The sequence below is a fragment of the Oncorhynchus tshawytscha genome, unplaced genomic scaffold (genome assembly GCF_018296145.1).
Source record: "Oncorhynchus tshawytscha isolate Ot180627B unplaced genomic scaffold, Otsh_v2.0 Un_contig_18165_pilon_pilon, whole genome shotgun sequence".
Classification (NCBI taxonomy): Eukaryota; Metazoa; Chordata; class Actinopteri; order Salmoniformes; family Salmonidae; genus Oncorhynchus; species Oncorhynchus tshawytscha.
Window position 1 is genome coordinate 50,001 of NW_024608794.1, and position 26,526 is coordinate 76,526.

Consider the following 26,526-nt stretch of genomic DNA (forward strand, 5'->3'; position numbering starts at 1 on the left):
GGTTAGAGGCAGGGTAGCCTAGTGGTTAGAGGCAGGTAGCCTAGTGGTTAGAGGCAGGTAGCCTAGTGGTTAGAGGCAGGGTAGCCTAGTGGTTAGAGGCAGGTAGCCCTAGTGGTTAGAGGCAGGGTAGCCTAGTGGTTAGAGGCAGGGTAGCCTAGTGGTTAGAGGCAGGGTAGCCTAGTGGTTAGAGGCAGGTAGCCTAGTGGTTAGAGGCAGGTAGCCTAGTGGTTGGTTAGTGGTTAGAGGCAGGGTAGCCTAGTGGTTAGAGGCAGGGTAGCCTGGTGGTTAAAGGCAGGGTAGCCTAGTGGTTAGAGGCAGGGTAGCCTAGTGGTTAGAGGCAGGTAGCCTAGTGGTTAGAGGCAGGTAGCCTAGTGGTTAGAGGCAGGTAGCCTAGTGGTTAGAGGCAGGGGAGCCTAGTGGTTAGAGGCAGGTAGTCTAGTGGTTAGAGGCAGGTAGCCTAGTGGTTAGAGCGTTGGACTAGTAACCGTAAAGGTTGCAAGTTCAAACCCCCGAGCTGACAAGGTACAAATCTGTCATTCGGCCCCTGAACAGGCAGTTAACCCACTGTTCCTAGGCCCTCATTGAAAATATGAATTTGTTCTTAACTCACTTGCCTAGTTAAATAAAGGTAAAATAAAATCTTGCAACCAACTGTCAAACACCTCAGTCATGTTTCAGTGATTGTTCTGCATTCCCTAAACACACACACACACACACACACACACACACACACCGTATACAACAACAGCCCAGAAACACTACAACTTTAAAGTATTATTCGTGAAATATTACTAGTATGTATCTAGAGGTGTTGCTGCCCCAGTGTGTGTGTGTGGCTCCCATGTGGCTTAGAGCTGGATCACACACATAGAGCTGCTATTTGAACTTGACCTTGGCTAACGGCTGTTTGTGGCATTGGCAGGTCTGCCTGTGTGTGTGTGTCTGTGTGTGTGTGTGGCTCCCATGTGGACGCAGCTCTAGCATAAATCATAGATGTTTCCACAGGTAGAGCTGGATCACACGCATAGAGCTGCTGTTTGAACTTGACCTTTGGCTAACGGCTGTTTGCGTTTGATAAAGCCCTTTATAAATTCAGTCATTAGCATATCTTCTATCATAAATCCCTTTTAAGTACAAAAGGGACAGAACACAGATTTGGGACAGGAAGTACAGAACACAGATTTGGGACAGGAAGTACAGAACACAGATTTGTTCAGATTTGGGACAGGAAGTACAGAACACAGATTTGGGACAGGAAGTACAGAACACAGATTTGTTCTGTTCCTTCTCAAAGCTGTTCTCTGTTTCTAGTTCCCCCTCTGACCTCAGATGTACCCTCAGTTCATCTAGTTCCACATGGAACATATCAGGGCTAACATGATCCCTCCGTGTCCAATGAAGAATAATCACTGCTGAGGATGTGGCTTAGCAGAGTGGGGGGGGAACTAGTATGTTAATAGATACATGTTCCTGGTTCATAACTAGTATATATCTCTGAGGGGAGGAGAGGGGGAGGGGGTCCTCTATTTCTCAAAGATGATCATCAAGGAGGTACAAAGATTCACCAGAATTGTTCATCAGCTAACCGTCATCAAAGCGAATCTAAATTGGTGTCTTGGTGTTCTTGATATATTGTTGAAGTACCTCTCTTCCTTGACGTTCGACAGAGCTTCTACACTGCCCACGGGTCTAATCACTGACAGCAGGTGAGGCACACGGCAGGGCTGTCTCCTTATACCCCTTTTAGTTCTCAAACCAACCCTTATACCCCTTTAGTTCTCAAACCCCACCCTAAACCCTAACCTGGGTGGCACACGGCAGGGCTGTCTCCTTATACCCCTTTTAGTTCTCAAACCAACCCAACCCTAACCCCACCTAACCCTAACCTGGGTGGCACACGGCAGGGCTGTCTCCTTATACCCCTTTTAGTTCTCAAACCAACCCAACCCTAACCCCACCTAACCCTAACCTGGGTGGCACACGGCAGGGCTGTCTCCTTATACCCCTTTTAGTTCTCAAACCAACCCAACCCTAACCCCACCTAACCCTAACCTGGGTGGCACATGGCAGGGCTGTCTCCTTATACCCCTTTTAGTTCTCAAACCAACCCAACCCTAACCCCACCTAACCCTAACCTGGGTGGCACACGGCAGGCTGTCTCCTTATACCCCTTTGTTCTCAAACCAACCCAACCCTAACCCCACCTAACCCTAACCTACCCCTTTTAGTTCTCAAACCAACCAACCCTAACCCCACCCCTAACCTGGGAAGCACACGGCAGGGCTGTCTCCTTATACCCCTTTAGTTCTCAAACCAACCCAACCCTAACCCCACCTAACCCTAACCTGGGTGGCACAGGGCAGGGCTGTCTCCTTATACCCCTTTTAGTTCTCAAACCAACCAACCCTAACCCCACCTAACCCTAACCTGGGAAGCACACGGCAGGGCTGTCTCCTTATACCCCTTTAGTTCTCAAACCAACCCAACCCTAACCCCACCTAACCCTAACCTGGGTGGCACAGGGCAGGGCTGTCTCCTTATACCCCTTTAGTTCTCAAACCAACCCAACCCTAACCTCACCTAACCCTAACCTGGGAGGCACACGGCAGGACTGTCTCCTTATACCCCTTTAGTTCTCAAACCAACCCAACCCTAACCCCACCTAACCCTAACCTGGGTGGCACAGGGCAAGAATGTATCTTCGCACCGCTACTGTTCTCAACCCAAACCCAATCCTCTCACTGAGACCTCCCAGTCTCCCACTTAAACCAAGCAAGCCACCATGTCTCTCTCCTAACCTCAACACTACACACACTCACCTGTCTCTCTCCTACCTACCTACCTAGCAACCTACCTACCTAGCTACCTACCTACCTAGCTACCTACCTACCTAGCTACCTACCTAGCAACCTGCCTAGCTACCTGCCTGGCAACCTGCCTGCCTGGCTGCCTGCCTGGCTATCTGCCTACCTGCCTAGCAACCTGCCTGCCTAGCAACCTGGCTGCCTGCCTGCCTAGCTGCCTGCCTGCCTGCCTGCCTAGCAACCTGCCTGCCTACCTACCTACCTAGCAACCTGCCTAGCTACCTACCTACCTACAGTGCCTTGCGAAAGTATTCGGCCCCCTTGAACTTTGCGACCTTTTGCCACATTTCAGGCTTCAAACATAAAGATATAAAACTGTATTTTATAAACTGTATATTTTTGTGAAGAATCAACAACAAGTGGGACACAATCATGAAGTGGAACGACATTTATTGGATATTTCAAACTTTTTTAACAAATCAAAAACTGAAGAATTGGGCGTGCAAAATGATTCAGCCCCCTTAAGTTAATACTTTGTAGCGCCACCTTTTGCTGCGATTACAGCTGTAAGTCGCTTGGGGTATGTCTCTATCAGTTTTGCACATCGAGAGACTGACATTTTTTCCCATTCCTCCTTGTAAAACAGCTCGAGCTCAGTGAGGTTGGATGGAGAGCATTTGTGAACAGCAGTTTTCAGTTCTTTCCACAGATTCTCGATTGGATTCAGGTCTGGACTTTGACTTGGCCATTCTAACACCTGGATATGTTTATTTTTTAACCATTCCATTGTAGATTTTGCTTTATGTTTTGGATCATTGTCTTGTTGGAAGACAAATCTCCGTCCCAGTCTCAGGTCTTTTGCAGACTCCATCAGGTTTTCTTCCAGAATGGTCCTGTATTTGGCTCCATCCATCTTCCCATCAATTTTAACCATCTTCCCTGTCCCTGCTGAAGAAAAGCAGGCCCAAACCATGATGCTGCCACCACCATGTTTGACATTGGGGATGGTGTGTTCAGGGTGATGAGCTGTGTTGCTTTTACGCCAAACATAACGTTTTGCATTGTTGCCAAAAAGTTCCATTTTGGTTTCATCTGACCAGAGCACCTTCTTCCACATGTTTGGTGTGTCTCCCAGGTGACTTGTGGCAAACTTTAAACAACACTTTTTATGGATATCTTTAAGAAATGGCTTTCTTCTTGCCACTCTTCCATAAAGGCCAGATTTGTGCAATATACGACTGATTGTTGTCCTATGGACAGAGTCTCCCACCTCAGCTGTAGATCTCTGCAGTTCATCCAGAGTGATCATGGGCCTCTTGGCTGCATCTCTGATCAGTCTTCTCCTTGTATGAGCTGAAAGTTTAGAGGGACGGCCAGGTCTTGGTAGATTTGCAGTGGTCTGATACTCCTTCCATTTCAATACTATCGCTTGCACAGTGCTCCTTGGGATGTTTAAAGCTTGGGAAATCTTTTTGTATCCAAATCCGGCTTTAAACTTCTTCACAACAGTATTTCGGACCTGCCTGGTGTGTTCCTTGTTCTTCATGATGCTCTCTGCGCTTTTAACGGACCTCCGAGACTATCACAGTGCAGGTGCATTTATACGGAGACTTGATTACACACAGGTGGATTGTATTTATCATCATTAGTCATTTAGGTCAACATTGGATCATTCAGAGATCCTCACTGAACTTCTGGAGAGAGTTTGCTGCACTGAAAGTAAAGGGGCTTAATCATTTTGCACGCCCAATTTTTCAGTTTTTGATTTTTCAAAAAAGTTTGAAATATCCAATAAATGTCGTTCCACTTCATGATTGTGTCCCACTTGTTGTTGATTCTTCACAAAAAATACAGTTTTATATCTTTATGTTTGAAGCCTGAAATGTGGCAAAAGGTCGCAAAGTTCAAGGGGGCCGAATACTTTCGCAAGGCACTGTACCTACCTACCTACTTCCCTATCCTACCTGCCTAGATACCTACCTACTTCCCTATCCTACCTACCTAGATACCTACCTGCTTCCCTATCCTGCCTACCTACTTCCCTATCCCATCTACCTGCTTCCCTATCCTGCCTACCTACTTCCTATCCTACCTACCTAGATAACTACCTACTTCCCTATCCTACCTACCTACCTCCTTTCCTGCCTACCTACTTCCCTATCCCATCTACCTGCTTCCCTATCCTGCCTACCTGCTTCCCTATCCTGCCTACCTACTTCCCTATCCTGCCTGCTTCCCTATCCTGCCTACCTGCTTCCCTATCCTGCCTGCCTGCTTCCCAATCCTGCCTGCCTGCTTCCCAATCCTGCCTGCCTGCCTAGATGCCTACCTGCTTCCCTATCCTGCCTACCTGCTTCCCTATCCCATCTACCTGCTTCCCTATCCTGCCTACCTACTTCCCTATCCTGCCTACCTACTTCCCTTTCCTGCCTACCTGCTTCCTATCCCATCTACCTGCTTCCCTATCCTGCCTGCCTGCTTCCCTATCCTGCCTACCTGCTTCCCTATCCTGCCTGCCTGCTTCCCTATCCTGCCTGCCTGCTTCCCAATCCTGCCTGCCTGCCTGGATGCCTGCCTGCTTCCCTATCCTGCCTGCCCTACCCTATCCCATCTACCTGCTTCCCTATCCTGCCTGCCTGCTTCCCTATCCTGCCTACCTGCTTCCCTATCCCATCTACCTGCTTCCCTATCCTGCCTGCCTGCTTCCCTATCCTATCTGCCTGCTTCCCTATCCTGCCTGCTTCCTATCCTGCCTGCCTGCTTCCCTATCCTGCCTGCCTGCTTCCCAATCCTGCCTGCCTGCTTCCCAATCCTGCCTGCCTGCCTAGATGCCTGCCTGCTTCCCTATCCTGCCTGCCTGCTTCCCTATCCCATCTACCTGCTTCCCTATCCTGCCTACCTGCTTCCCTATCCTGCCTACCTGCTTCCCTTTCCTGCCTACCTGCTTCCCTATCCCATCTACCTGCTTCCTATCCTGCCTACCTGCTTCCCTATCCTGCCTGCCTGCTTCCCTATCCTGCCTGCCTACATCCCTATCCTGCCTGCCTGCTTCCCAATCCTGCCTGCCTGCCTGGATGCCTGCCTGCTTCCCTATCCTGCCTGCCTGCTTCCCTATCCCATCTGCCTGCTTCCTATCCTGCCTGCCTGCTTCCCTATCCTGCCTGCCTGCTTCCCTTTCCTGCCTACCTGCTTCCCTATCCCATCTACCTGCTTCCCTATCCTGCCTGCCTGCTGCCCTATCCTGCCTACCTGCTTCCCCATCCTGCCTGCCTGCTTCCCTATCCTGCCTGCCTGCTTCCCTATCCTGCCTGCCTGCTTCCCAATCCTGCCTGCCTGCCTGCCTAGATGCCTGCCTGCTTCCCTATCCTGCCTGCCTACTTCCCTATCCCATCTACCTGCTTCTCTATCCTGCCTACCTACTTCCCTATCCTGCCTACCACTTCCTTTCCTGCCTACCTACTTCCCTATCCCATCTACCTGCTTCCCTATCCTACCTACCTACTTCCCTATCCTACCTACCTACTTCCCTATCCTACCTACCTACTTCCCTATCCTACCTACCTACCTACCTACCTACTTCCCTATCATACCTACCTAGCTACCTACTTCCTGTTCCACTCTCTCTGCCTGCACAGCCCATTGACACCCTTCCCACACGTTGTGGTCACCAGCCCTCATCAGTGCGGTCGCCTGCCCTGACTGCTCACTGATTGGCTGACTGGGGGTATTAACCTCTGACCTCTTCCCCCCTCTAGGTTCACTGTGGGTCATGACGGGACCGAGCCGGACCAGGAAGAGAACTTCTGGTCTCAGGCCCTGGAAGATCTAGAGACCTGTGGCCAGTCTGGCATCCTGAGGGAACTGGAGGTAAACAAGGAGCCAAAATGGCCGAATACATGTACAGTTTCATTCATCACAGTGCAATAATAACCGAGCCGGACCAGGAAGAGAACTTCTGGTCTCAGGCCCTGGAAGATCTGGAGACCTGCTGCCAGTCTGGCATCCACAGTTTCATTCATCACAGTAGATTTAAAATGGCTGAGGTCATCTACAGTCTCATTCATCACAGTACAATACAAACACAACACTGACAAACCTGCGTATCTTCTAGACCAGTGGCTTTACTTATACAGTAACATATTGGTGAAGAAAAGCTCTCAACTCTCACCTTTCACCTCTTCTGTCCCCATCCCTTCCACTTCCTGTTTTGGAGTTCTCTTTTTTTTTTCAATCGCATGATGTCACTTCCTGTGGATGTGTGTAACCGCTCCTTCTCTTTCCAGGACGAGCCAGACAGGCTTCTGAATAAGAGAAACTTGGTACACCCTTTTCCTTTTTGGGGCTTCCTCTCTGCTTGTAGCTGACACTGTGGCACCCTGGTGCTGTCCCTGTACTGCTGGCTTCACTCTCTCTCTCTTTCTCTTCTTCTCTCTCTCTCTCTCTCTCTCACTCTCTTTCACTCTCTCTCTCTCTCTCTCTCTCTCTCACTCTCTTTCACACTCTCGTTCTCTTCTCTCTCTCTCTCTCTCTCTCACTCTCACTCTCACTCTCTTTCACACTCTCTCTTTCTCTTCTTCTCTCTCTCTCTCACTCTCACTCTCTTTCACACTCTCCTCTTTCTCTTCTTCTCTCTCTCTCTCTCTCATGCTAGTGGGCTGCGGGGGGTGCTCTGTAGCCTCTGATGATCACCAGTGCAGCTTGTCTCAGATCCTGGGGGTCCATTCATACCCTGACTCTATGGCCGGACATCCATAGAGGACCATCTACCCTGGTTATAGATTCAAACCCATCTACCCTGGTTATAGATTCAAACCCATCTACCCTGGTTATAGATTCAAACCCATCTACCCTGTTATAGATTCAAACCCATCTACCCTAGATTCAAACCCATATACCCTGGTTATAGATTCAAACCCATCTACCCTGGTTATAGATTCAAACCCATCTACCCTGGCTATAGATTCAAACCCATCTACCCTGGCTATAGATTCAAACCCATCTACCCTGGTTATAGATTCAAACCCATCTACCCTGGCTATAGATTCAAACCCATCTACCCTGGCTATAGATTCAAACCCATCTACCCTGGCTATAGATTCAAACCCATCTACCCTGGCTATAGATTCAAACCCATCTACCCTGGCTATAGATTCAAACCCATCTACCCTGGCTATAGATTCAAACCCATCTACCCTGGCTATAGATTCAAACCCATCTACCCTGGCTATAGATTCAAACCCATCTACCCTGGCTATAGATTCAAACCCATCTACCCTGGTTATAGATTCAAACCCATCTACCCTGGCTATAGATTCAAACCCATCTACCCTGGCTATAGATCCAAACCCATCTACCCTGGTTATAGATTCAAACCCATCTACCCTGGCTATAGATTCAAACCCATCTACCCTGGCTATAGATCCAAACCAATCTACCCTGGCTAGAGATTCAAACCCATCTACCCTGGCTATAGATCCAAACCCATCTACCCTGGTTATAGATTCAAACCCATCTACCCTGGTTATAGATTCAAACCCATCTACCCTGGCTATAGATCCAAACCCATCTACCTTGGTTATAGATTCAAACCCATCTACCCTGGTTATAGATTCAAACCCATCTACCCTGGCTATAGATTCAAACCCATCTACCCTGGCTATAGATTCAAACCCATCTACCCTGGTTATAGATTCAAACCCATCTACCCTGGTTATAGATTCAAACCCATCTACCCTGGCTATAGATTCAAACCCATCTACCCTGGCTATAGATTCAAACCCATCTACCCTGGCTATAGATTCAAACCCATCTACCCTGGCTATAGATTCAAACCCATCTACCCTGGTTATAGATTCAAACCCATCTACCCTGGTTATAGATTCAAACCCATCTACCCTGGCTATAGATTCAAACCCATCTACCCTGGTTATAGATTCAAACCCATCTACCCTGGTTATAGATTCAAACCCATCTACCCCTATAGATTCAAACCCATCTACCCTGGTTATAGATTCAAACCCATCTACCCTGGCTATAGATTCAAACCCATCTACTCTGGTTATAGATTCAAACCCATCTACCCTGGTTATAGATTCAAACCCATCTACCCTGGCTATAGATCCAAACCCATCTACCCTGGTTATAGATTCAAACCCATCTACCCTGGCTATAGATTCAAACCCTAACTCTATGGTCAGACATCCATAGAGGTCCATCTACCCTGGCTATAGAACCACGGCCAACCACAGGCTGAACACTCCCTGTTCTGTCCTCAAGGCAAGCCTAGACACAAAGGGCAATCTAACCACAAATATATCCCTGTGTATTTAAGGCACGACAACTAGGAAACAATGTTCATTTTCACGTAGAGGCAACCGTACACATTTTTTCCCTTTGTAAAACTAATTTATCAAGGTTGAAATATTGCATTGTTGATTGTGAGTCAGACTAGCCAGCGAAACCTCAATACGGCACCATATGTTGTCATTGATGAAGGTGAGGTCATTACTCATTTAGACGTTGTTTGGCATATTTAAACTCATTGGATATGTCCCTAATGGCACCCTATTCCCTATATTATACACTACATGGGCCCTATTCCCTATATTATACACTACATAGCACCCTATTCCCTATATTATACACTACATAGCACCCTATTCCCTATATTATACACTACATGAGCCCTATTCCCTATATTATATACTACATAGCACCCTATTCCCTATATTATATACTACATGAGCCCTATTCCCTATATTATATACTACATGAGCCCTATTCCCTATATTATACACTACATGGGCCCTATTCCCTATATTATACACTACATAGCACCCTATTCCCTATATTATACACTACATGAGCCCTATTCCCTATATTATACACTACATGGGCCCTATTCCCTAATGGGCCCTATTATATTATACTACTACATGGGCCCTATTCCCTATATTATACACTACATGGGCCCTATTCCCTATATTATACACTACATGGGCCCTATTCCCTATATTATACACTACATAGCACCCTATCCCCTATATTATACACTACATGGGCCCTGTACTATGAAGGGAATAGTGGGCCATTTGGGATGCATCCGTAGTGCTGCCTGGAGGTGTGTTGACGCTCAGCAATACATTGTAAATGAACCTTGAAATGAAAGTGTCAATGCAGGAAGTAAGTGACACCGTGTGAATCACAGAGGTTAGTTTGGAAGGAAGAGAAATAATTATCCTTTCGGGTTTGGAGACATTAAATCAAGGAGGCTTGACTGAATTAAATGCCACCTCAACTTGGATTGAACATACCCTACGGCTCCTCATTCTCTTTAAATGAACATGTCTGTTAATTCATGTCAGTAGTGAAGAGCATGTTGCATTTGTCAACATGAAAACTGGCAAATTGTATGTTGGAATGAATCACACACATCTTCCATTTAGAGTCAAAGCGCTGTACCTTGTGTCTTGGTGCATGGAGACTGTGACAGTGTGTTGTTTGCCAAACTGTTTCGGGTTTCTGCAGCACCTCTATGCATCAGCTTGGGTGAAACAGTGTTCAGTTTCACTTGTTTGTCACAAACATGAGACTTCCACGTCTGGTGGTTTGAGTGGCATCACTCATTCCTGTCCAATCAGTGGGAAGAGTGATGATGATGTGACAATGGGCATGGCGGTGTGAACAAAGCATGATGGGACAGTTGCTGCAAGGCGTCTTGGGTTTTGAAGTTTTTCCGTCTATGTTTTGTTTGTTTATTGGGTCATGATGATGATGAACCAACCATCTCCTCTGACAGGAACTGTCTATGTTATTATTCTACGATCAAACCATTTCTCTTTGACATACTGCTTGAACACATTCTACCCCTGGAGCAATTCTCATGTCCATGAGCGTACCTTGTACTTCATATCTCACTTTGGAAGTTCATCACCATAACCCCCTTTTCTCCCTCTCTGGCCTCTCCCCCTCCTCTCTCTCCTCTCATTTCCCCTCTCCTCCCCCTCCTTCATCTCCTCCGTCTCTCTTCTCCCTCCCTCCCTCCTCTCCATCTCCCCCTCTCTTCCTCCCCATCTCCTCCCTCTCCCCTCTCCTCCCTCCCTCCCTCCCTCTCCCTCCCTCCCTCCCTCCCTCCCTCCCTCCCTCTCCCTCCCTCCCTCTCTCTCTTCTCTCTCCCTCCCTTCTCTCCATCTCCCCCTCTCCCCTTCCTCTCGCCCTCCTCCCTTTCCCCCCCTCTCTTTTTCTCTCGGTTCCCTCCCTCATCTCCTCCCCGGTGTCTCCTCTCCCCCTCCAGGCCACCATTATGTCAGGCAGCAGTCTGAGTCTGAACCATGACCCTGCTCCTCTGAGGAGCCACCTGGGTCGGCAGGCCAGCTTCCAGGAGCGCAGCGCAGCCCGGCCGCAGTACAACCAGTCCTCGCGCTCCAACACCCTGCCCAGTGACGGGGGGCGCAAGGCCTTCGCCATGAGGAAGATGAAGCAGGAGATGAATGACGTCATGTCGCCCACCCCCGTGGAGCTGCACAAGGTAATGATGATAAACCACCACCAAGGCCCTCCAAAGCCCCCCGGGGCCCACCAGGGCCAGAGTACTGCTGCTTTTCTTTCCACTGTTTACTTCATTTCATGGAACGTCAGAGGGGTTAAAAACCCTGTGAAGGTAAGAACGTGCTGACGCATCTTAAGTGTCTGCGTGTCTTCAACTTGAGCTTTTTGACAACTTCATTTATGATGAAGCTCTGGTACTGACATATTAAGACAGTCAGTAGACACAGCCTGTCATCCAGTCTATCAATCACGTTATGACTGTCAGCAGACACAGCCTGTCATCCAGTCTATCAATCACATTATGACTGTCAGCAGACACAGCCTGTCATCCAGTCTATCAATCACATTATGACTGTCAGCAGACACAGCCTGTCATCCAGTCTATCAATCACATTATGACTGTCAGCAGACACAGCCTGTCATCCAGTCTATCAATCACGTTATGACTGTCAGCAGACACAGCCTGTCATCCAGTCTATCAATCACATTATGACTGTCAGCAGACACAGCCTGTCATCCAGTCTATCAATCACGTTATGACTGTCAGCAGACACAGCCTGTCATCCAGTCTATCAATGAACTGCATTATTTACACCAGGTTAAATGTTTCATTGATAGTTGAGGACATTATTGATTGATTGGTTTAGGACATTATTGATTGATTGGTTTAGGACATTATTGATTGATTGGTTGAGGACATTATTGATTGATAGTTGAGGACATTATTGATTGATTGTGCAGGTGAGTCTGTTGAAGGAGTCGGACCTTGAAGACTTTGGCTTCAGTGTGTCGGATGGCCTCCTGGAGAAAGGTGTCTATGTCAACAACATCCGTCCAGGTGGACCTGCAGAGGTCGGGGGCCTGAAGTCCTACGACAGGCTGCTACAGGTACACACACACACACACACACACACACACACACACACACACACACACACACACACACACACACACACACACACACCTCTCTCCGCCACATGGCCTCAAACTGCACCATTTTGTTTCTCTCCGTCGCCCACAAGCACTTTCAACATTTAGATAAGAAATCATTTGACCTTTCCATTAGTTTCTATTTCCTCCGTGTAGCTAAAGACAGGAAGTAGATATGGATGTTACAGAACTCCCTAAAGTAGAGCAGATCTACACAGTTCATACAACGTCAAAGGATTTTTTGTATTTTTGGGGCCCCAAATTGATACACAACATTGGCCTAATTTCCCGCTGGTCTAAGTGAGGCTGACTTGGCAGAGAGAGTCGTGTTGATGGATAGATGAATCCCTCTCCTGGGAAGCTGTCAATCTAGTGAACGTGTCATTAGCATATGAAAAGAAAGGTTTTCTCATTATTCGCTGCTCAGAGAGAGAGAGACTGTCTTCCTTCTTCCTTATCAGCTTCCCTCACTGTTGTTGTTTTTAAAAGCACAAACAAGGAACTCAACTACAATTTAGTCTTCTGACAGGTGAACGTCAACCCAGGACGTTATTCAACTTTTATTTTTTCCAAGTCGCTGACAATGTTGTTTTTCAAAGCACAAACACAAAGGTGCCCAAGGAAATGAACTGCAGTTTATTCCGATAGCCAAGATGATACATTATTCAGCTTGTATGTTTATTGTGGTTGTAATGGATGGGTACATCAGTAAATATTACATCAGCCGTACACAGGAGCAGAGAGAGAGAACGTAAGTGTTCTGACTTCCTGTTTGAAGAACAGGACTGGGTTTTACAAACGGTTCACCTGAAGGTTTAAACAGAGTAGATGTATTGATCTTGTACACAGGAGCAGAGAGAGAACGTAAGTGTTCTGACTTCCTGTTTGAAGAACAGGACTGGGTTTTACAAACGGTTCACCTGAAGGTTTAAACAGAGTAGATGTATTGATCTTGTCGGCTCCTAACTGAAATGAAAGGAAACCGCTCTGAGGCAAAGCCTGAAGTTAAACTTTCAGTCTCAGGAAATACAAATATGACATATTTGTTTGGCTTTTAAACCAGATATAAACCAGATATAAACCAGATATAAACCAGATATAAACCAGATATAAACCAGATATAAACCAGATATAAACCAGATATAAACCAGATATAAACCAGATATAAACCAGATATAAACCAGATATAAACCAGATATAAACCAGATATAAACCAGATATAAACCAGATATAAACCAGCATCGTGGCAAACCTCTGCTCACCAGATGATGGTCAAACAGAGGTTTCCCACGATGGACCTTCAGTCTGTGCTTGCTAGCTGGAAACGCCAAACTCAAATCACTTCCTTTTGTTGCCTCCTTAACATCCGAGTTGAAATATTCATTCAATGGACCTCAAAAGCTTTTTAAACCAAATCTAAATAACTATTTCTCTCGTCTTTGGTTTCTCAGATCAACCACGTGAGGACCAGAGACTTCGACTGCTGTCTGGTGGTCCCTCTGATCGCCGAGTCAGGAAACAAACTGGACCTGGTGATCAGCAGGAACCCTGCTTCCTCCAGAACCGGGTCCCAGTCAGAACTGAACCAGCTACCCGCCGAGGAGCCTGTTATCAACTGGACCGAGCCGGGGGACAGCCTCTCTGGCCCTCCACCGAACCAGAACCACCATTCCTTGTCCAGGATGGCTGCTGGAATCGGGGTGACTGGGATCGGGGCGGCGCTGGCCGGGGCTGGGCTAGATGATAAAGACCCCACTAAGACCTTATAGCAGACTGGAGGTCTGAAGGCCCAAGGCTCTCTCTTTCTGTCGATCTATCTGTCCCACTAAGACCTTATAGCAGACTGGAGGTCTGAAGGCCCAAGGCGCTCTCTTTCTGTCGATCTATCTGTCCCACTAAGACCTTATAGCAGACTGGAGGTCTGAAGGCCCCCCTTCCCCCCTGTGAGTTGTCTCCCCCCCTGGTGCTACTGTAGAAAACCACTCTGATGAGACAGGGGTCAATCTAAAATGGAGCCTTACTGCACGTGTAGGGCACTACTTCTGTCCAGAACCTCTTTTGCAGGCTAACCCCTCACAGCTCTGGCTAAAAGTAGTGCACTACCTAGGGAATAGGGTGCTATTAAGGACACAGATAGACAGACAGTGTTCCTAGGTGGATGGTGGGGTCCTGGGCCGCTAAGTCAAAGCACACTGACAAAACTAAACTCCTTCCTCTGAGCCAGAGCATGAGCCACAATCACAAGAGGTTTCCTCCTCTTCCTCCCTCACACTGGGGGACTATTGAGTACGGTACGCACCACTACCCAAGGACTACAAAGAACTACAAAGATGGAGGCGAACTACAAAGATGGAGGGCAACGTCGACCACACTGACCTCTTGGAAAATACCCGAGACAAAAATAACAACAGTGATGAACTGAAACAATAGTGCCATCCGACCGATCCTCTCCTTTTTATTACTGCAGCCGGACAATAAAACCGTAACACAGTTCTGTTGTTTAAAACAAAAAAGACAAAAGAAAACACAATAACATTTGCTGAAATGTTTACATGTGATGCTGGACTGGCCACTCTGTATGTGTGTGTTTGTGTTGCTGCACCACTGCTGTGTAGCGTCGTGACGGAAACAAGGCCAGAGTGATACAAACCCTCTATCTAGTTATTCTAGGGAGTCCTTCCTTCCCTCCTTCTCTCTCTCGTTCACACTTGGCTTCGCTCTGTCCTCCTTGTCCTCCTTCATCTGTCATAGCTGGGTCTCACTAGCTCTCTGTCCCCTCCCCTGTGATTTCTAATGGTTTTTACAGAGAAAATATCAGTACTGCGTCTCACTTCTTCCCAATGATTTTTAAGTAGACTATTTGACTTGGGGGAAGAAAGAAAAAAGCCTGTACTGGAGTCCTGCCTCTATGAAGCCTGTACTGTAGTCCTGCCTCTATGAAGCCTGTACTGGAGTCCTGCCTCTATGAAGCCTGTACTGGAGTCCTGCCTCTATGAAGCCTGTACTGTAGTCCTGCCTCTATGAAGCCTGTACTGGAGTCCTGCCTCTATGAAGCCTGTACTGTAGTCCTGCCTCTATGAAGCCTGTACTGTAGTCCTGTAGTCCTGTACTGTAGTCCTGCCTCTATGAAGCCTGTACTGGAGTCCTGCCTCTATGAAGCCTGTACTGGAGTCCTGTGAAGCCTGTACTGTAGTCCTGCCTCTATGAAGCCTGTACTGTAGTCCTGCCTCTATGAAGCCTGTACTGTAGTCCTGCCTCTATGAAGCCTGAAGTCCTGTGAAGCCTGTACTGGAGTCCTGCCTCTGAAGCCTGTACTGTAGTCCTGCCTCTATGAAGCCTGTACTGTAGTCCTGCCTCTATGAAGCCTGTACTGAGTCCTGCCTCTATGAAGCCTGTACTGTAGTCCTGCCTCTATGAAGCCTGTACTGAGTCCTGCCTCCTGAAGCCTGTACTGTAGTCCTGCCTCTATGAAGCCTGTACTGGAGTGAAGCCCTGTCCTGCCTCTATGAAGCCTGTACTGTAGTCCTGCCTCTCGTAGGCAAGACTGAGGAGGAGGATGTTGAAATGGAACCAGGACAGTCAGTCGTCCCCTTAGGCTTCATCACAATGCATTTGGCAGACGAGACAAGACGTGACGTCTCCTCTCCATGCATGTCACCAAGCTCACTTGGTTGACCCAGAAGCATAATATATGAAACCCTTTAGAGAAGGATTTAAAAAGCTTTGCTTTGGGGAGGAGAATGAAGAAGCAGCTTTATCTAGGCTACGCGCAATTAGAAAGAAACAAAACAACAAAATACAATCTGCAATTCCCAAAAAACAAAATGGCGACTTCACTGAATCCTAGAATACAGGATCGCCCATTTCCCTGAAGCACCTTATCCTTCATTTGGACATAGATCTATTTTCATAAATAGATGCAGAAGAGATGTTTTTATTTTACTGTACGAGGAGGTGATATATGCAATGTGCTTCCTTACAGCTGCACTAGTAAAAGAGGAAGAACGGACTCTGTGGTCCTGAGTCTGACTTGCCTGCCTGCATACAGTATGAGTAAAATAGGTAACACTGTGCTGTTACAGGAACCAGAGATAGAGTTTAAAAAGAATTGTGATATCCAATTAGTAGTTACAATCTTGCCCCATCGCTGCAACTCCCGTACAGGGAGAGGTGAAGGTCGAGAGCTATGCGTCCTCCTAAACACGACCCTGGCAAGCCACACTGCTTCTTCACACACTGCTCGCTTAACCCCGAAGCCAGCCGCACCAATGTGTGGGTGGAAACGCCGTACAACTGGCGACCGTAGTCAGCTTGCAGGCCCTCAACCCGCCACAAGATGTCGCTAGAGCGCAATGGGACAAGGAAATCGCGTCCGGGCCAAACCCTCCCCGTAACCAGGACAATGCTGGGCCAAACCCTCCCCTAACCAGGACAACGCTGGGCCAAACCCTCCCTAACCAGGACAACGCTCGGCCAATTGTGCGCCGCCTCATGGGTCTCCTGGTCACAGCCCGGCTGTAACACAGTCTGAGATGGAACCCGGGGCTGTAGTGACGCCTCATGGGTCTCCTGGTCACGGCCCGGCTGTAACACAGTCTGGGATGGAACCCGGGGCTGTAGTGACGCCTCATGGGTCTCCTGGTCACGGCCCGGCTGTAACACAGTCTGGGATGGACACCGGGGCTGTAGTGACGCCTCGAGCCCTGCGATGCAGTACCTTAGACCGCTGAGCCACTACGGGAGGCCCCAGAGAGAAAGTCCTACTACTTCAGACCATTGGACAGCACATCGCAGGTAGTTTCATCGGTACTGAAACAAACTACTACTTAGGAAGAGGCACCTATAAAACTGGGTTTAGAAAAACGACTTCCACATTATAGCAGTCATTTATCCTTATGAAAAAAAGACGATCTGAAAAGAACGCCAACCAACCAGATCTCAAATCACCCGGAATAGTAACGTTACTGATTTAATTTCTACCAATCAAAATGACCCATTGATTTAAGGGGAGGGGGAAGCATGAGGTAAAATCTAAAACAACCCAAGTAATACAAAACAGCTTTCCTATTTTGTATCCCACCATCCCTGTACCCTATTTGAGTAAATATCAACTAATATGCTAATCTGTGTGATACTGGCTTTGTTTAAAGTGTTTTTTATACGGTTCATTGTTTCTGAGGTTTGCCCCCCCCCCCCAAAAGGCTTCAAATAATAACAAAGAATTTGTAATATAGATGATGATGATGAGAGCTGTAGAGGTGTATGTTGAAGGGCCCAGTGTAACGTCTTACCCAATAATGGTAAGGCAACAAGATGTAATTCCAGTAGATTTTCACTTCATAAAAAAAAAAACAACTATGACACCGGGAAAAAAAAGAGGTCTGTTCAAAAGCAGGCTGACCTGTGACAAAACAGCTGTTCAAAAGCAGGCTGACCTGTGACAAAACAGCTGTTCAAAAGCAGGCTGACCTGTGACAAAACAGCTGTTCAAAAGCAGGCTGACCTGTGACAAAACAGCTGTTCAAAAGCAGGCTGACCTGTGACAAAACAGCTGTAAAAAGCAGGCTGACCTGTGACAAAACAGCTGTTCAAAAGCAGGCTGACCTGTGACAAAACAGCTGTTCAAAAAGCTGACCTGTGACAAAACAGCTGTTCAAAAGCAGGCTGACCTGTGACAAAACAGCTGTTCAAAAGCAGGCTGACCTTGACAAAACAGCTGTTCAGCTGACCTGTGACAAAACAGCTGTTCAAAAGCATGGTCTCAGCTGTTTTTGACAAAAACTAGAGGCTGACCTGTCAGCTGTTCAAAAGCAGGCTGACCTGTGACAAAACAGCTGTTCAAAAGCAGGCTGACCTGTGACAAAACGGACGTTTAACCGTGTACTTCATTCAGTGCTCACCTTCGTCTTCAGTGAACAGAACATGGTCTCTTGCTTATAGAACTAGATCAGACTTGAAATAGAGAAAAAAAAATCCCATTCTAGGATTTCTATTTCTATGGTCTCACTTTTTTTTTTTTTTGTTTTGTGCTACTGGGAAATGGCTCACGTACGACAGCATTATCCGTCCCACTATATAACCAACCACTCAATCTCTTATTTAGACAACGATCTCGCTCTCCATCTCTCTCACTTGCGCCATAGAGACTGTTGGAAAAGCCATGTCGTCTCAAATGTTCACTTTCAAGTGCTGTGTTTATACATGGACAACTCCCAACACACTGGATACTTAGCTACTGAAATGGCTGACATCAAATGAACTGGATACTTAGCTACTGAAATGGCTGACATCAAATGAACTGGATACTCAGCTACTGACAATGGCTGACATCTCAGCTACTGACATCTCAGCTACTGACAATGGCTGACATCTCAGCTACTGACAATGGCTGACATCTCAGCTACTGACAATGGCTGACATCTCAGCTACTGACAATGGCTGACATCTCAGCTACTGACAATGGCTGACATCTCAGCTACTGACAATGGCTGACATCTCAGCTACTGACAATGGCTGACATCTCAGCTACTGACAATGGCTGACATCTCAGCTACTGACAATGGCTGACATCTCAGCTACTGACAATGGCTGACATCTCAGCTACTGACAATGGCTGACATCTCAGCTACTGACAATGGCTGACATCTCAGCTACTGAAAATGGCTGACATCTCAGCTACTGAAAATGGCTGACATCTCAGCTACTGACAATGGCTGACATCCCAGCTACTGACAATGGCTGACATCTCAGCTACTGACAATGGCTGACATCCCAGCTACTGACAATGGCTGACATCTCAGCTACTGACAATGGCTGACATCTCAGCTACTGACAATGGCTGACATCTCAGCTACTGACAATGGCTGACATCTCAGCTACTGACAATGGCTGACATCTCAGCTACTGACAATGGCTGACATCTCAGCTACTGACAATGGCTGACATCTCAGCTACTGACAATGGCTGACATCTCAGCTACTGAAAATGGCTGACATCTCAGCTACTGAAAATGGCTGAACATCTCAGCTACTGACAATGGCTGACATCCCAGCTACTGACAATGGCTGACATCTCAGCTACTGACAATGGCTGACATCCAGCTACTGACAATGGCTGACATCTCAGCTACTGACAATGGCTGACATCTCAGCTACTGACAATGGCTGACATCTCAGCTACTGACAATGGCTGACATCCCAGCTACTGACAATGGCTGACATCCCAGCTACTGACAATGGCTGACATCCCAGCTACTGACAATGGCTGACATCCCAGCTACTGACAATGGCTGACATCTCAGCTACTGACAATGGCTGACATCTCAGCTACTGACAATGGCTGACATCTCAGCTACTGACAATGGCTGACATCTCAGCTACTGACAATGGCTGACATCTCAGCTACTGACAATGGCTGACATCTCAGCTACTGACAATGGCTGACAATGGCTGACATCTCAGCTACTGACAATGGCTGACATCTCAGCTACTGAAAATGGCTGACATCTCAGCTACTGGAAATGACTACACACAGTTCAACCATAGTAGCCCAACAGTAATAATTGACTACTTCAGTCACTGCTACTATTGTTGTCTTTTAAGAGTCCAGTTGAATCTCAAGCCATCGCTGTGTCAAAAAACAACAACAACAGTGGTTTATTTAACCACAGATACAGTTCATTGCAGACATTTGCACCTTAGGTTTCTTTACAATTCACCTCAACGCTACAGAGAACAAGCTTTTGGGACTTATGCAGACGAAGCCTTGAGTTAAATAGAAGAGAAAAAAACTCAGGTGGAGTGGTCATTTTTCTGTTCTTAATACTGGAGTACACACTGCCAATTACCATAGTGGGGGTCAACCATCTTCAATGTATGATACAGTTAAAGAAACAAACTCACTGTTTAAGTCCCTGGAAAAATTGTATTTTTATTTCTAATGGACCGGTATTATGACCTGTAAAAGTATTTTTGTACAAATTTAATACTTTGGTAGCATGATATTTATCGTCTATGTATAACTTTGGGAATTCCTCCAGCTGTAAACCTTCGTATGGCCGAGAAAAGAGAAACAATAAAAAAAAGATTTACAGAGTGGAAAATAAACAACATGGCTGAGGTGATTTACAGAGTGGAAATAAACAACATGGCTGAGGTGATTTATAGAGTGGAAATAAACAACATGGCTGAGGTGATTTATAGAGTGGAAATAAACAACATGGCTGAGGTGATTTATAGAGTGGAAATAAACAACATGGCTGAGGTGATTTATAGAGTGGAAATAAACAACATGGCTGAGGTGATTTATAGAGTGGAAATAAACAACATGGCTGAGGTGATTTACAGAGTGGAAAATAAACAACATGGCTGAGGTGATTTATAGAGTGGAAATAAACAACATGGCTGAGGTGATTTATAGAGTGGAAATAAACAACATGGCTGAGGTGATTTATAGAGTGGAAATAAACAACATGGCTGAGGTGATTTATAGAGTGGAAATAAACAACATGGCTGAGGTGATTTATAGAGTGGAAATAAACAACATGGCTGAGGTGATTTATAGAGTGGAAATAAACAACATGGCTGAGGTGATTTATAGAGTGGAAATAAACAACATGGCTGAGGTGATTTATAGAGTGGAAAATAAACAACATGGCTGAGGTGATTTATAGAGTGGAAATAAACAACATGGCTGAGGTGATTTATAGAGTGGAAATAAACAACATGGCTGAGGTGATTTATAGAGTGGAAAATAAACAACATGGCTGAGGTGATTTATAGAGTGGAAATAAACAACATGGCTGAGGTGATTTACAGAGTGGAAATAAACAACATGGCTGAGGTGATTTACAGAGTGGAAAATAAACAACATGGCTGAGGTGATTTATAGAGTGGAAATAAACAACATGGCTGAGGTGATTTACAGAGTGGAAATAAACAACATGGCTGAGGTGATTTACAGAGTGGAAATAAACAACATGGCTGAGGTGATTTATAGAGTGGAAATAAACAACATGGCTGAGGTGATTTACAGAGTGGAAATAAACAACATGGCTGAGGTGATTTATAGAGTGGAAATAAACAACATGGCTGAGGTGATTTACAGAGTGGAAATAAACAACATGGCTGAGGTGATTTATAGAGTGGAAATAAACAACATGGCTGAGGTGATTTATAGAGTGGAAATAAACAACATGGCTGAGGTGATTTATAAGTGGAAAATAAACAACATGGCTGAGGTGATTTATAGAGTGGAAATAAACAACATGGCTGAGGTGATTTATAGAGTGGAAATAAACAACATGGCTGAGGTGATTTATAGAGTGGAAAATAAACAACATGGCTGAGGTGATTTATAGAGTGGAAATAAACAACATGGCTGAGGTGATTTATAGAGTGGAAATAAACAACATGGCTGAGGTGATTTATAGAGTGGAAATAAACAACATGGCTGAGGTGATTTATAGAGTGGAAATAAACAACATGGCTGAGGTGATTTATAGAGTGGAAATAAACAACATGGCTGAGGTGATTTATAGAGTGGAAATAAACAACATGGCTGAGGTGATTTATAGAGTGGAAATAAACAACATGGCTGAGGTGATTTATAGAGTGGAAAATAAACAACATGGCTGAGGTGATTTATAGAGTGGAAATAAACAACATGGCTGAGGTGATTTATAGAGTGGAAATAAACAACATGGCTGAGGTGATTTATAGAGTGGAAATAAACAACATGGCTGAGGTGATTTACAGAGTGGAAATAAACAACATGGCTGAGGTGATTTATAGAGTGGAAATAAACAACATGGCTGAGGTGATTTACAGAGTGGAAAATAAACAACATGGCTGAGGTGATTTATAGAGTGGAAATAAACAACATGGCTGAGGTGATTTATAGAGTGGAAATAAACAACATGGCTGAGGTGATTTATAGAGTGGAAATAAACAACATGGCTGAGGTGATTTACAGAGTGGAAAATAAACAACATGGCTGAGGTGATTTATAGAGTGGAAATAAACAACATGGCTGAGGTGATTTACAGAGTGGAAATAAACAACATGGCTGAGGTGATTTACAGAGTGGAAATAAACAACATGGCTGAGGTGATTTATAGAGTGGAAATAAACAACATGGCTGAGGTGATTTACAGAGTGGAAATAAACAACATGGCTGAGGTGATTTACAGAGTGGAAAAACAACATGGCTGAGGTGATTTAGAGTAGAAAAATAAAAAACATGGCTGAGGTGATTGCAATATACTGATGAAATGATCACAATCTCATCTGAGGCACTTGATCAATAAAATGTTACAAGCCCAGATGTATAGCAATTAAAACATTTAAAATAAACAGATAGTAATGCAGAGTTTCCTGTCTAATGATGGCGCCGGAGGGGATTCCGAACGCAAGGCGCCACAGGGGGAAGTGGGTACGGCCCAGTACATCACTGGGGCCGAGCTTCCTGCCATCCAGGACCTCTATACCAGGCGGTGTCAGAGGAAGGGCCTAAAAATTGTCTAAGACTCCAGCCACCCCAGTCATAGACTGTTCTCTCTGCTACCGCACGGCAAGAGGTACCGGAGCGCCAAAGTCCAAAAGGCTCCTTAACAGCTTCCACCCCAAAGCCATAAGACTCCTGAACAGTTCATCAACTGGCCACCGGACTATTTACATTACTGCTACTCATTATTATCTATGCATAGTCACTCTACCCCTACCTACCTCAATTACTGCTACTCATTATCTATGCATAGTCACTTTACCCCTACCTACCTCCATTACCTCGACTAACGCATTGTCTCGGTACCGGTACCCCTGTATATAACCTCATTATTGTTATTGTATTGCATTACTTTAAAAAAAAAACGTTAGTTTATTTAGTAAATATCATTCTTAACTCATATTTTTTAATTAAAATTGCATTATTGGTTATGGGCTTGTAAGTAAGCATTTCATGGTAAGGTCTACACTTGTATTCCGTGCATATGACGTATAAAATATGATTTGATTCAAATATCCTGGTATCAATGCAGTAGTGGCCATCAATCATAAGATATCCTGGTATCAATGGGTCAGGGAGAGAAGACGTTCAGTCCTGATCGGAGGGTGGACCTTGGAAAAGCTGTTTGCCGTGGGAGGTGGGCGTGCAGAGGGTGAGCTGCTGCAGTCTGGAACAGCCCAGCGGTGATTCGAATGGCTCCACCTACACAGATGACACAAGATGGAGTCTGAGAAACGTGACAACTCTTCCCAACTGACTCTCTTAGAATAACCACCTCAACCACTTCTACTAAAATAAAATCAACCCTCCTACTAAAATAAACCACTTCTACTAAAATAACCCCCCCCTCCTCCTCCTCACCTCAACCACTTCTACTAAAATAACCCCCCCCTCCCCTCACCTCAACCACTTCTACTAAAATAACCCCCCTCCTCCCCACCTCAACCACTTCTACTAAAATAACCCCCCCCCCTCCTCCCACTTCTACTAAAATAACCCCCCTCCTCCCCACCTCAACCACTTCTACTAAAATAACCCCCTCCTCCCCCACCTCAACCACTTCTACTAAAATAACCCCCCTCCTCAACCACTTCTACTAAAATAACCTCAACCACTTCTACTAAAATAACCCCTCCTCCCCACCTCACCCACTTCTACTAAAATAACCCCTCCTCCTCCACACCTCAACCACTTCTACTAAAATAACCCCCCTCCTCCTCCTCACCTCAACCACTTCTACTAAAATAACCCCCCCTCCTCCTCACCTCAACCACTTCTACTAAAATAACCCCCCTCCTCCCCACCTCAACCACTTCTACTAAAATAACCCCTCCTCCTCCCCACCTCACCCACTTCTACTAAAATAACCCCCTCCTCCTCCACACCTCACCCACTTCTACTAAAATAACCCCCCCCTCCTCCTCCCACCTCTCCCACTTCTACTAAAATAACCCCTCCTCCCCCACCTCAACCACTTCTACTAAAATAACCCCTCCCCTCCTCAACCCTCTACTAAAATAACCCCTCCTCCTCCTCACCTCAACCACTTCTACTAAAATAACCCCTCCTCCTCCTCACCTCAACCACTTCTACTAAAATAACCCCCCTCCTCCTCACCTCAACCACTTCTACTAAAATAACCCCTCCTCCTCCCACCTCAACCACTTCTACTAAAATAACCCCCCCTCCTCCTCCACACCTCAACCACTTCTACTAAAATAACCCCCCTCCTCCCCACCTCAACCACTTCTACTAAAATAACCCCTCCTCCCCACCTCAACCACTTCTACTAAAATAACCCCCCCCCTCCTCACCTCACCCACTTCTACTAAAATAACCCCCCCCTCCTCCACTAAAATAACCTCAACCACTTCTACTAAAATAACCCTCCTCCTCCTCCTCCTCACCTCAACCACTTCTACTAAAATAACCCCTCCTCCTCCTCCCCACACCTCAACCACTTCTACTAAAATAACCCCTCCTCCTCCCACCTCAACCACTTCTACTAAAATAACCCCTCCTCCTCCACACCTCAACCACTTCTACTAAAATAACCCCTCCTCCTCCACACCTCAACCACTTCTACTAAAATAACCCCCTCCTCCCCACCTCAACCACTTCTACTAAAATAACCCCTCCTCCACACCTCAACCACTTCTACTAAAATAACCCCCCTCCTCAACCACTTCTACTAAAATAACCCCTCCACACCTCAACCCCTCCTCCTAAAATAACCCCTCCACCACTTCTACTAAAATAACCCCTCCTCCTCCTCCTCACCTCAACCACTTCTACTAAAATAACCCCTCCTCCTCCTCACCTCAACCACTTCTACTAAAATAACCCCCCTCCCTCCTCCACACCTCACCCACTTCTACTAAAATAACCCCCCCCTCCTCCTCAACCACTTCTACTAAAATAACCCCCCCTCCTCCTCCTCACCTCAACCACTTCTACTAAAATAACCTCCACCTCAACCACTTCTACTAAAATAACCCCCCCCTCCTCCCCACCTCAACCACTTCTACTAAAATAACCCCTCCTCCCCACCTCAACCACTTCTACTAAAATAACCCTCCTCCTCCCCACCTCAACCACTTCTACTAAAATAACCCCTCCTCCCCACCTCACCCACTTCTACTAAAATAACCCCTCCTCCTCCCCACCTCAACCACTTCTACTAAAATAACCCCCCTCCTCCTCCTCACCTCAACCACTTCTACTAAAATAACCCCTCCTCCTCCTCACCTCAACCACTTCTACTAAAATAACCCCTCCTCCTCCTCACCTCAACCACTTCTACTAAAATAACCCCCTCCTCCTCCACACCTCAACCACTTCTACTAAAATAACCCCCTCCTCCTCCTCCACCTCAACCACTTCTACTAAAATAACCCCTCCTCCTCCTCCCACCTCAACCACTTCTACTAAAATAACCCCTCCTCCTCCACACCTCAACCACTTCTACTAAAATAACCCCTCCTCCTCCTCACCTCAACCACTTCTACTAAAATAACCCCTCCTCCTCCTCACCTCAACCACTTCTACTAAAAATAACCCCCTCCTCCTCCACACCTCAACCACTTCTACTAAAATAACCCCTCCTCCTCCACACCTCAACCACTTCTACTAAAATACCCCTCCTCCTCCTCCACACCTCAACCACTTCTACTAAAATAACCCTCCTCCTCCTCCTCACCTCAACCACTTCTACTAAAATAACCTCCCCACCTCAACCACTTCTACTAAAATAACCCCCCTCCTCCCTCACCTCAACCACTTCTACTAAAAAAATAACCCCCTCCTCCTCCCACCTCAACCACTTCTACTAAAATAACCCCCCTCCTCCACACCTCAACCACTTCTACTAAAATAACCCCCTCCTCCTCCACACCTCAACCACTTCTACTAAAATAACCCCCTCCTCCTCCTCCACACCTCAACCACTTCTACTAAAATAAACCACTTCTACTAAAATAACCACTTCTACTCAACCAAAATAACCCCCTCCTCCTCCCACCTCAACCACTTCTACTAAAATAACCCCTAAAATCCTCCTCCACCTCACCTCAACCACCTACTAAAATAACCTCAACCACTTCTACTAAAATAACCCCCCTCCTCCCCACCTCAACCACTTCTACTAAAATAACCCCCCTCCTCCTCCACACCTCAACCACTTCTACTAAAATAACCCTCCTCCTCCTCACCTCAACCACTTCTACTAAAATAACCCTCCTCC

At 46.2% G+C, this 26,526-nt stretch overlaps 1 protein-coding gene across 1 annotated transcript in view; it reads left to right on the plus strand.

Moving 5' to 3' along the window:
* LOC112242131 (glutamate receptor-interacting protein 1) overlaps positions 1 to 14,206 on the plus strand; it is a gene marked incomplete at its 5' end in the record, with an annotated part of 42,517 nt that extends 28,311 nt beyond the window's left edge. Inside the window, 6 exons of the mRNA XM_042313679.1 lie at positions 1,668 to 1,706; positions 6,560 to 6,671; positions 7,088 to 7,123; positions 11,098 to 11,331; positions 12,093 to 12,239; positions 13,733 to 14,206. Coding sequence (XP_042169613.1) covers positions 1,668 to 1,706; positions 6,560 to 6,671; positions 7,088 to 7,123; positions 11,098 to 11,331; positions 12,093 to 12,239; positions 13,733 to 14,050 — 886 coding nt within the window. The remainder of the gene's footprint in view (positions 1 to 1,667; positions 1,707 to 6,559; positions 6,672 to 7,087; positions 7,124 to 11,097; positions 11,332 to 12,092; positions 12,240 to 13,732) is intronic.
* Between the last annotated feature and the right edge of the window lie 12,320 nt (positions 14,207 to 26,526).